Raw genomic sequence first — 12,111 nt, forward strand, 5'->3', positions numbered from 1 at the left:
CAAGTCATGTGTGTCAGCTACTGGGGTGAACGAGCTGACTGCCCCCACCAATCATGTCCCCATGTCATCACTCAGTCAGACTACATGCCTCCACCTCCTTAGAAACCCTCCACAAGGACAGAAGGACAGCTACTCTCCCACTGAGAGTCCTCTCCCTAGCTCTCCATGGCACATCTGCCCTCCCCTACGCCTGTGACCAGGTGCTATCTAGCCATCTAGTGTCTGCTGACACTAATACCTGTAAGCTACTTGAGGTCGAGACTTGCATCTCATTCATCTCTGCAGCCTCTCCTTCTCCAGAGATGACATTTCCCAGGTGGTCTTATTTATAAATACTTAAAAACTTCCATACAGCACTTTCTGATTTGAAAAATATAGGAACTATCTCATATCCCAGAAACTTATAAATGGCTCTTATCTGAACAAATATTTTAAGCTACGAACCCTTTTCTTCCTCTTGGGAGTGCCTAGAGTAAACAACTGTGTCCTGGCAGGCCAGTCCCCAAGGACCCCGGAAGCCCGTCATCTGGGTGGGAGACACCTGCTGCTGTGTGTCTGCCAGGGAGTCAGCTGGGAAAGGGAGAAGTCCCTTGACCCGCTCTGCTTCCCTTTCACCTGAACCGGGCCCAGACCTTCAGACCCAGGGGATTTGGCCACAGGCAGGGAAAATGGTAAGACATGAGAAAAGACTTTCAGACTGAGAGCACGGGCCATGCAGAGTGGGTGAAGGGGAGGGATGAGAGGAGGAAGGCTGTATAATGTGGTTGGGGCATGAGCTGGGGAGGATGGGTGGCTAAGTTGGCTGAGAACAGACCCCCAAATCTCTGCAGGACAACTCATAAGAGCGGCTTTCAATATTTTTTCATCATGACTAAGAGTAAGAAATACCATTTTTCATCATGTCCCAGGAGATAGATAGATAGATAGATAGATAGATAGATAGATAGATAGATCGATCGATAAGATAGATCTGTGCATGCACATAGTAAAACTGAAATTAAAAGTTACAACATAGTAATTACCATTTTATATGTGATGATGTACTCTGACATTTTCTATTTTATTGCATTAAAAAATTGCTGGTCTCAACCCACTGATGTGACTTAACAATTCACTAGCAGGTCATAGTATGCAACTTGAAAAACTCTGCCCTCTCCTGTCTCATTTATTTCAGAGGAGCTTCGAGGCTTTGGAATTCCTGCTCTACACAATGCTCCCACCCAGCTGAGTGCCTGCTGTATGCTGCACACCATGCCCAATGCTGGCGGAGGTGGGGTGGCAGAGAAGGGTCACACACATAGATCAGAGGGCCGTGTGCTAAAGGTGGCAACAAAGGCATCCACGTGCCACACAGACCTGAAACCTGAGGGCATTAAGCTACCAGTGAGCACCAAGGTCAGGCACCACCTCCCAGTGGTTGGTATCAGAAAGCAGACAGAAGTATCCTTGTCCCTCTCGGCCTCCATGCCCTGTTGAGATCATAACCTCCCTCCTTCTCTCCCTGAGAATGGCTCAGAGGGTGGAGGAAGATCACATGGCAGCTCTATCTGGAAACACGAGGATGACTGAGTTGATCCTGGCAGCTGCCTGGATGCTGAGAGCCTCCATGTCTTTCCAGCGCCAGGCTGGGGACGCTTTGGGGAGGTCCCTTTAGAGTGGCTGTCTTTATGATTCACTTGGGGGCTTGTTTCAGAGCTGCCTGTTCCCCACTTACTAAAGCTTTAAAGGGAACTCATGCATCTCAAATTTATTTCTCATAAAAATTTTGTTTTATTTTTTCCACCACCCTCTAAGCATTCTGGAAGGAAAAAATAAGCCACTCTGAAGGCATCCTAAGCTTCTACAATCATCCCAGTGAGGTGCTGCAGGAGCTCAGCTACAAGTAGCGAAGAGTGCAGAGCTATTTCCATAATGGAAGACCATGCAGCCCTACCTTCGTTGCTGTCACTGCAGCCCCTCCTTCCTCCGGCAGGCCCTTTCATTCTCACCTCCCTCCAGCCTGGGGATGAAGGCTGTGGCCTGGCTCTCCTGCTGGTTTGGGAGTTGAGAAGCCACTCAGATCACTCAGATGGATCAGGGAGAGGTAGAAAATAGAAGCAGGGAGACTCCAGCAAGGAAACAGTGGCTGCCTCCATATGCCCCCTCTCTCCAGCTTGGGGGCAGGGGAAGAACCACCAAGGCCTCCTGCAGTGGACAGGGACCTGGGATCAGTCAAGCTCTTTCAGGAGCAGCTGGCCACTTGAGGTAAACCAGGAGCCCCTCCTGGACAGGGGCAGTCCCTGGCTTCTCCATATCACCCAGGCCTGGCCGAGGCCGGGTAGCAGAGGCTCTGTCCCAGGCTGAACTGACTGGGAAACACAGCCCAGTCACTGGTGTCTCTCTTACCTGGCCAGGTGTGTGATAGGCACTTGGCCATGAAGGCTTAGAGCTTTAGTTTCTACCTGTGTCAAAGGGAGACCGTCACCCTGTGGATGTGGGACGGCACATGACCATTCTTGGTAAGATGTAAGATGCTTCCACATGTCGAAATTATTACTGACATTCTGCAGAAAAGCAGAATATGTCTATGCAAGAGGAGCCAAAACAGCCGATCTTTGCTCTGTGGCTACGCCTGCTAAGAGATGATGTCTGCCTTTTAGAAGGGTAAGGACCAGGAGATCTGGGCCATCCTTGCTGCCCACTTTGGTGCAAGTCACTTCTTGGACTGCAGCCGACATAGATACCCACTTGACCTGCTCCCCTACCTGGGGAAAAGTCACCTTCTTATCTTGAACCACCTTTTGGGGGTAGGGGATAAGCTTCATCTGAAAGATGAAAGGGTGCTGACATTCACAGAGCTGCTGTGAGCCTTCCAAGGCCACAGTTAGAATATGAGGAAGCCAAAGCCAGTGCTGGTGAAACCCACCTGTCCACCCACTGCATACCCAGCTCTGGTCTTGCTCAATTACTGCCCCATTTGGATGAGCAGCAGAAGGAAGCGGAGGCATCAGGAGGGGCCACAATGAACAGAGACAGGAGAGGAAGGACCCAGGCAAGAAGGGCCTGGCCAGGAATGCAGGGGGCGAGGGGCTCAAAAGCAAGCCCCTGGGTGAGCAGGACAGCACAGGAGGGAGAGCTGCGCAGGCCAAGGCACTTCTGGGCAGGCTCCTTCTGCTTAGAGACTACTCAGAGGCCCCAGTGACCCAGGAGCCAATCCAGGGGCAAGACACTTGAGGACTCTGGTCTTGGGAGCATAAGACTGAACCACAGCCCACCCCAGGGGCTTCCCAGAGGCCAGGCAAGAGAAGTCCATCCTGGGCAGAGGGCCGTTCTGGAATCACATATTCCTGTCCTGGCACCGCGGCAGTCTCACTGTACAACCCGATGCTCTCTCAGGATGTGTTTGGGCCTCAGTTGATTCATCTATCCAAGGAAAGACCCAGAACCTCAAAGGTCAGCTGGTCTCACCTCCCACCCAGCCAGGGTCAGAGTCCTGCCTGTGGCACCTCTGACAGATGGGCACTCGCCATCACATGAGGCAGGCCATTCCCCATCAGATGGGCCGAAACTACTAGGACCCATCTGATGGGGAATAGCTCTCACCCTGCCTGGGCCAGGAAGGCATAGAGGAAGCCCTAGGCCACAGAGGGAGCCCCGCACAGGGCTGATTCCATGTTCATTTGCACTAGAGGAGGGGTCACCCTCCTACCACTGCCCGGGGCCTGCCACCTGTCACTCCAGCTGAGGTCGCCTGCTGCTGACTTGGGAATGGAAGGCTCTCCCAGCAGAAGCCTGGGCCTCAGCAAGGGGTCAGGAGGTACTGGCTCCTCCCTCAGAGAAATGGCTTCATGTTGCTTTTAATCAAATGGCATAATGGCTATAAAAGGGCTTAAGAAAATAAAAGCATAACTGAAGGGGGTTATGATGAACATCATTGGCATTAGAACAGCATCCACGTTAGAGGCCATGTGAGACAGGATGAACTGGGGCCGAGCCACCGAAGGAGAGTGCTGCGGAGGGGAGGGCACATAGAGACCCCACTCAGTGCCCAGGTTCTCTGGGCAGGTTGGACCACTAGCTGGAGTTGAGGCGCGGCTCTCTGAAGTCCTGATGAGACAGAAGACACATAATTGCTGCAAGAGGAAGGAGGGACAGCTTCCTGACCTCAGCAGAACCCACCTTCCTGGGGTTTGCTGTTTGCAGAAGGCACCTATCAGACCCCTGGTTCCCTGGTGATGAGGGCCCTGGCGGGCTGGGCTGATGAGGAGCAGTGTGTTTGTTCTGGAAGGCATAGAGAGGCTGTGCTGAACATGGCTGTCTAGTGGGCCCTGCTCACCCCTATGAAGAGGTCTCTGTGAAGCCAGGGGACTCAGGGAGGAAAAAGCACACAGCGGGCCAGAGCCGAAGGGTCTGAGACAGCCTAGGCTGGCAGGTGAGATGTGGAGAGGGAGAGCCTGTGGTCCACAGTGGCCTGGCTAGTTCACAGCTGCACTGTGGTGAAAGCCAAGGCCATCTACCTGCCAGGGAATGCCAGTGTCCCACCCAGCACCCGGCAGGTGACAGGGCCTCAAAATGTGTACTTCCCAGGCCCCATGTCCTTTGCTTAGGCATCTCAGACAGAAGGCCCAAGCTTCTCCTCCCGCCTGTGAAGGTCAACTCCAGAGCCCTGTGCCCGGTGAGTGCCTCATGCAGCAGCCCAGGGCCAGGTGGGCCAGGCCCACTCACCTACGATCTCGTTCTCCTCCAGGTTGATGGTCTCCAGCGCTGGCAGGGCGGTGAGCTGCTCAGGGAAGTCCTGGAACTGGTTCCGGGACAGGTCAATGGCCTTGAGGTGCTGCAGGGCACTGACCTCGCTGGGGAGGCGGTGTAGGAAGTTCCCCTCCAAGCGGAGCTCTGCCATGTGCAGGGAAGGAGAAAGAACAGGATGAGGAGGGGGACATGCCGAGACCACAGTGACTGCCCGCTGTGGCTCTCACCCTGCCTGGGCCAGGAAGGCATAGAGGAAGCCCTAGGCCACAGAGGGAGCCCCGCACAGGGCTGATTCCATGTTCATTTGCACTAGAGGAGGGGTCACCCTCCTACCACTGCCCGGGGCCTGCCACCTGTCACTCCAGCTGAGGTCGCCTGCTGCTGACTTGGGAATGGAAGGCTCTCCCAGCAGAAGCCTGGGCCTCAGTGAGGGGTCAAGAGGTACTGGCTCCTCCCTCAGACAAAGCTTCAACTCCAGGCCCTGATGGGGCAGGTCAGGATGGGCAGCCTCTCCCCCTCGGGGCTCTCCATACTCCATTTAGGGGACACCACTCTCCATGGCCCTCCCTGCTCAAGGGGCCATCAGGGGCAGCCACATTCTTTCAGTGTCATGTGCCCCTTCTCCCCTGGCCAACCACAGCTGACCCAACGTGGGTGGGTTCCTGCTCTGAGAGCAGCCGCTCTGAAAGTTGGCTAGAGACCTGTGCGGGGACCTGCGTCCGAAGGCAGCCGGGTGGTGGGGGGTCCCTCTGCTGGGAACCCGGCTGAGGCAATGCCAAGAGATGGTGTGGGCTGAAGCTGAGATGCCGCAATCTAGTGAGAGAAGCCAGGTGCCCACAGGGCCCTGTGCAGGGAGGAGAGCTAGGGGGCAGGAAGCAAGGGCAGCAGGTGGCAGAGGAGCACAGCCCAGGGATGATGGGAGGAGGACCTGGAGTCCCCATGCTTGGGTACACACCTGCTGTGCCCCTACTTTCACTGTTCTTCCTGAGGACGTTATTTAATCCCCGCAGAAAGGACATCGTCTCACCTGTAGAAAGGAGCCCTATCTCTAGGGCTGTGGGAAGATTAATCTGTGAACACGGGTGAAGCAGCATGACAGGGAGAGGCAGAGCTGAGGCCCTGGGGGCTGCCCAGTCCCCGTCCAGGTGTGGCCTTACAGTGAGTCTCTCCCCACCCTGTCTGGCCCGAGGGAAACTGAGGCCCAGAAATGCTGAGTAACCTGAAGAATGTCCCCCAGTTCTTCTCCCAGGGCTGGCTTTGTGGGCATGGGGCCCACTCGTATTCACACGAGGTCTCACGATCAGAAGGGCCCCACACTTGGGGTGGAATGCCCTGTATGGCCATCTTGAAAGTCTTAATAATTTTATCCTTGAACCTGTATTTTGTCAGTGGAGCTGGGTCATGGAGTCTGAGCTCGCACATGATCCACCTCCTACTGCCTCCCCAGAATGGCAGCCAGCTCTCCCGCCTGGCCTCCCCCTCCCCATCCCTGCTCTGCAATGACACTGTAGCCCTCCACCTCAGCAGGGAGGGTCACAGTCAGGCGTGTGTTCCATGTGTCTCCGGGTGGAGCACACAGGCAGCAGCTCTCCCTCACCCTCACTCAGGGCCCCTGGGGCTTAGCAGGAGTGAGCCTCTTACCCACGCCTGAGCTAGGTACTGAGCAGGTCCTGACGCACAGGTTTAAAGAGCCTTGGAGTTGCCTGCCTGCCATGGCTGAGGGTGGTGGACACTTAGGAAGGGAAAACCCGGCTCAGCTTCCTCAGATCACCCCAGGCCAGGGTAGAAGGCAGTCAGTCCAGCATCTGGTAAGAGCAGAAACCTAGCAGCTGTCAGGCCTGAGGGTGGCTGCGTGGGTGCCCTGCATTGTGGATGGGGTCCCCGGGCCCGCTGAGTCTGTCCTTCCTCCCTTCCGCCTTCCAACCTTCCTGAGTCTGGTTTGAGTTTGTCCTTCTGGCCTACTCCAGGCACCTCCGGAGAAAATAAGCCACAAAATATGAATTATATAATTTCATGATTCTACACGATTTTAATGCTCTCATAATTGCACTTACAACTGGCATTCCACAACATAAAGATAAATGGTAAAATTCATGCTACATTTTGATCTTTCCTTACTTAGAATGACATGAAATAGTAAATGAAAGGCACCAGGACACGCTGAGAGAGACTGCAAAAGAAAGGGAAAAGCTTCCTATGTAACTTTTAGAAAAATGACCCCTGATTTCTGGAGTCATTTCTCTCTGTGCCCCACCAGTTTTCAAGCTGGCCCTGCCCCGCTCAGTGCTCCATGCCTGCTCTTCCACAGCCCCACAACGCAGCTGCTCTAAGCTCCCCACAGCCCCTCCCAGGTATCCCTACAGTGAAAGCTGACCCCCTGAGCCCTTCCCAGTGCCTCTGCATACACACACACACACACACACACACACACACACACACACACACACACTGCGCGCGCCTGAGTACCAGCCCCACTGCAAGTGCCCTGCTCCAGCACACTGGGGTTCTGGGGAGATAGAAACTACATCCGATTCATCTTCGTCCCTACATCCAGCCTCTTGCAGACACCTTGTGTCACTCAGCAAATATGTGCTGAATAATGACTCTTCTCCCCTCAGGAGGCAAATAGACAGTGCAGGGGGCCTGGACTGCCTTCCATTTTTCCATCTTCAGGGACGTCAGAACCCAAGGTTCCATCAACAGGTCCAGTGCTCGCTTCAAGCAAACCCAGGCCTCCCCTGGCAGCCAGGTTCTTGAATAGCCACACCTTAAATCACAGAACGCTGCTATCCAGATCACCATTAGGTCACAGTGTTGGGGGCCGGGCAGAGTGGCTCATAAGGTCACAGTGTTGGAAGCCGGGCAGAGTGGCTTATGCCTGTAATCCCACACTTTGGGAGCTCAAGGCAGGAGGATCACTTGAGGCCAGGAGCTCAAGACCAGCATGGGAAAACCCTGTCTCTACAAAAAATGCAAAAAAGTTAGCCAGGCACGGTGGTATGTGGCTGTAGTCCCAGCTACTCAGGAGGCTGAGGTGGGAGGATCACTTGAGCCCAGGAGGTGGAGGCTGCAGTGTGAGCCATGATGGCGCCTCTGCACTCCATCCTGGGCAACAGAGCGAGTCCCTGTCTCAAAAGTAAATAAGTAATAAAAATAAAATGCTCTTTACCCACATATTTTTGAGGCTTGCTACCTGACTTTATGTGTGTCTTTGCTCAAATGTTACTCTATCTAAAGTAAGATCCCCTCCCATTGGATTCCCATTCTCTGCAGTATTTACCTTCATAGCATCTGTTATCACCTAACATGCTGACTTATCTGTGTATTCACTGCCTCTTCCCATGAGAACATAAGCTGCATGAGGGTGAACTGTGCCTGCATTGTAGAAACGTGTGCATGACACTGCCCAGTACATGGTAAGTGCTCAACAATGATGAATACATTATGATGAGTATATAAATGAATTAGTGATGAGTGAATGAATGAATGAATATATCACCCTCCCAGTTCTGCCAAATATCTGTTCCATACACCACTGTTTGTCCTTAAAATTGATTCATTCTTTTTTACTTATACAAAAAGAAAATAGGCTGGGTGCAGTGGCTCACATCTGTAATCCTAGCAATTTGGGAGGCCGAGGCGGGCGAATGACTGGAGGTCAGGAGTTCAGCCTGGCCAACGTGGTGAAACGCTGTCTCTACTGAAAATATAAAAATTAGCCAGGCGTGGTGGCATACACCTGTAATCCCAGTTATTCGGGAGGCTGAGGCAGGAGAATCCCTTGAACCCAAGAGGTGTAGGTTGCAGTTGCTGAGATTGTGCCACTGCAGTCCAGCCGGGGCAACAAGAGAAAACTCCATCTCAAAAAAAAAAAAAGAGGAAAGAAAATAGTTGTTAGTGCGTCCCACAAAAATAATGTTATTCATTTCCCTCTGGACACTGTTGCCAGATGAGGAATCAGGGCCCTGGGTGGATTTATACCAGTCTGGTGTTTGGGGGAAGAGCACATTCCAGGCTGGGGGCAGCTGCCCCATGGAGTTGCTCAGAAGTCACTTTGCTGGAACAGACATTTCTTCTTAGCTGAGAACACGGCCCACTTTCTCTGGCTAGTTGGTTCTTGTTTAGCGCGTTTCTCTAAGTCCTCATTTCCTAGGAATAGGCTGCCATGCTCCATGGTGTGGCTGCCAACAGCACCTCCAAATCCGCAGTTCACAGCCTGTGTGTCAGTAAGGCCTGTATGGGCCTCAGAGGGAGCAGCCTGGCCTCTGTGGGGCATCAGTGGGTGCTCATAGGGCATTTTTGAGGACACAGCTTTGCTTCCAGGTTGCAGACAGGGAGGTGGCCAAAGTCCTTGATGGTGCCAGCTGTGCCCAGGTTTGTTTCATTTCCATTTCTGGAATCCCAGCATGCCTACACCACCTACAGGAAGGCTCCCCAACAGCTCACCTAGCCCTCACCCCTCCCTCCCTGGGACCTGCTGCATTCTGCACCCCACCAGAAGATCCGCTGGCCTACACAGACATCCAGGACATGAGCCAGTGCCCAAAAGTGGGGTATGGCCCCATGCAGAGTGGGGAGTGGGGCCGCCCTGAACCTCTCCCCCTGAGGCTTGTGGTAGGAGGCTGTACAGTGGGTGTGGAGGTTACAAACACATGCTGTGGGGCAAGGTGTCCCAGGATTCTTCCTGACTGCGTGACCTTGGGCAAGCTGTTTATCTTTGCCTCCATTTCTTCATCTGTGACATGAGGACAGTACTAGATCCTCTTTCTCTGCAGGGTTGTTGTAAAGTTTCAATGAATTAATACACGAAAAAGACTTTGAACAGTGCTAGGCACACAGTAAATTCCACATACGTATTGAGATAGACAGGAGGATGGATGGATGGACAGACTGATAGATACGGCAAACCACGCAGGGCACCTGGAGCAACCCAGAAATCTGGTTAGTACTGAGTTACTTATGTCCTAGACCTGCATGGCTAACTGCCCATGCTTAGACTGAGGAAAGAAGAAAATGCTCTTTGCCTGAAGCAACAAGAACACCCTCTGTTGCTTCAAAAAGCCCCTGCGAATTAGCCGGCCGTGGCAGTGTGCTCTTGTAATCCCAGCTACTCGGGAGGCTGAGGCAGGAGAATTGCTTGAACCCAGGAGGTGGAGGTTGCCGTGAGCCAAGATCGCGCCACTGCACTCCAGCCTGGGTGACAGAGTGAGACACCATTTCCGGGGTAAAAAAAAAAAAAAAAAAACCTCCCGCGGGGCCCTGAGGCATTTGGGAACAGGGGTTTGGAGCACCAAGCATCAGGAAGCTGATAAACACAGCCAGTGTCACAGACACACAGCACATTCACTTGGGGGGAATCTCAGAAGCTGCTGGCCCAGGCTCTCACGCTATAGGGCCAGACCCCACACACAGCTCTGCAGGGCCACCAGGATAACCGCCAGAGGGAGGGGAGGAGAATCTCTCCTTGCTTGATTTTGTTATCCCCAGTTTTTTGACATGTTTAGGATTTTTTTAAATGGCCTTTTATCAAACCAATTCAGGCATGAGTCTAATTATATCCCCACAGTGGCTGAGAAAAATAAGAAGCATCTACCTCTGGAGACATTTCCAAGAGCCTGCTGGGAGCTGGCCCCTGTGTGCAGTGTTGGGGGTCACGGTTGATGCGGCCGTGGAAGCTGATGTGGGGGCTGTGATGGTTAATTTTCTGTGTCAACTTGACTAGGCTAAGGGATGCCCAGATAGCTGACATGATTTCTGGATGTGTCTGTGAGGTTTTTCTGGAGGAGATCAGCATTTAAATGGGTGGACTGAGTAAAGATCTCAGGCAGGCGCGGTGGCTCATGACTAATCCCAGCAGTTTGGGAGGCTGAGGCAGACGGATTGTTTGAAGTCAGGAGTTCGAGGCCAGCCTGGCCAACATGGTGAAACCCTGTCTCTACTAAAACTACAAAAATTAGCTAGGCAGGGTGGCATGTGCCTGTAATCCCAGCTTCTTGAGAGGCTGAGGCATGAGAATCCAAGGCATAAGAATCCCAGGAGGCAGAGGCTGCAGTAGCTGAGATCGCATGACTGCACTCCAGCGTGGGCTACAAAACGAGACTCTGTCTTAAAAAAAAAAAAAGTCATAATGATAGCTGACACCTATTACTACACTAATAGAGCACTACTACATTTGAGGCACTTGTTCTAGGGATTTACATGTAATCATCATTGTGATTTTTCTATAACCCATTACCATCAATTTACAAAGAGGTGAAATAACTTGCCCAAGATCACAGAAACCCAAACTTCTCCACAAGGTATGTGACTTTCCTCTCCCAACCCCCAAATCAGGATTTGAACCCCAGTCAGCCGCGTCCAGAGCCTGACTCCTCATCTCATCAATCACTGTCCTGTCTCATGGGCTCTGCATCTGTCCCTTCCCCCAAGAGAAGCAGGCCACCGTGGCACCTCACTTCATCCAGTTTTGCATCCCTAATCCCTTCATTATCTGTTCTCAGAATACATAACCAGCAAATCCTTGCTTATTCAGTGGCCAGAAAATGACAAGAGGGGAACCAGGAAGGACCTGGTTATGTTCTAACTCATCAGGTGTCCTTGGGCCCATCCTCTTTCCAGGTGACCTCATGAGAAGGTCTTTCCTGCCCATTTATCACAGGCTGTGATGATGAGCTGAGAGGGATGTGAAAGGCAGGATGAACCACACAAGTCACATATTTACTAAGCACCTACTATATGCTTAGCCTTGTAACTGAATGTAAAAAGGGTAATCTTTGTTTTTTGGAGGTTTTTTTGAGATGGAGTTTTGTTCTTTCGCCCAGGCTGGAGTGAAGTGGTACAATCTTGGCTCACTGCCACCTCTGCTCCCTGGGTTCAAGCAATTCTCCTGCCTCAGCCTCCCAAGTAGCTGGGATTATAGGCTCCCACCACCATACCCGGCTAATATTTGTATTTTTAGTAGAGACAGGGTTTTGCCATGTTGGCCAGGCTGGTCTCGAACTCCTGACCACAGGTGATACACCCACCTCGACCTTCCACAGTGCTAGGATTACAGGCATGAGCCACCGTGCCCGGCCAGAAAAGGGTAATCTTTGAATATTAAATACACTCAACAAGGCCAGGCACAGTGCCTCACGCCTGTAATCACAGCTTTTTGGGAGGCCAAGGTGGGTGGATCACTTGGGGCCAGGAGTTCAAGACCAGCCTGCATAACATGGCGAAACTATCTCTACTAAAAATACAAAAATCAGCCAGGCATAGTGGTACACAGCTGTAATCCTACTCAGGAGCTGCAGCAGGAGAATCGCTTGAACCCGGGAGGTGGAGGTTGCAGTGAGCCAAGATCGCACCACTGCATTCCAGCCTGGGCAACAGAGTGAGAGC

The 12,111-nt window shown here is 52.5% G+C and overlaps 1 protein-coding gene across 3 annotated transcripts in view; it reads right to left on the reverse strand.

Annotated features, from left to right (window-relative positions):
* Positions 1 to 12,111, reverse strand: part of LRRC20 (leucine rich repeat containing 20) — a 93,383-nt gene that overhangs the window by 24,069 nt on the left and 57,203 nt on the right. For all 3 annotated transcript variants that reach the window (XM_023205028.2, XM_023205029.2, XM_023205030.2), the window contains one exon: positions 4,705 to 4,872. In XM_023205028.2, the coding sequence (XP_023060796.1) occupies positions 4,705 to 4,872 (168 nt within the window). The remainder of the gene's footprint in view (positions 1 to 4,704; positions 4,873 to 12,111) is intronic.

Source organism: Piliocolobus tephrosceles, chromosome 9 (assembly GCF_002776525.5).
Source record: "Piliocolobus tephrosceles isolate RC106 chromosome 9, ASM277652v3, whole genome shotgun sequence".
Classification (NCBI taxonomy): domain Eukaryota; kingdom Metazoa; phylum Chordata; class Mammalia; order Primates; family Cercopithecidae; genus Piliocolobus; species Piliocolobus tephrosceles.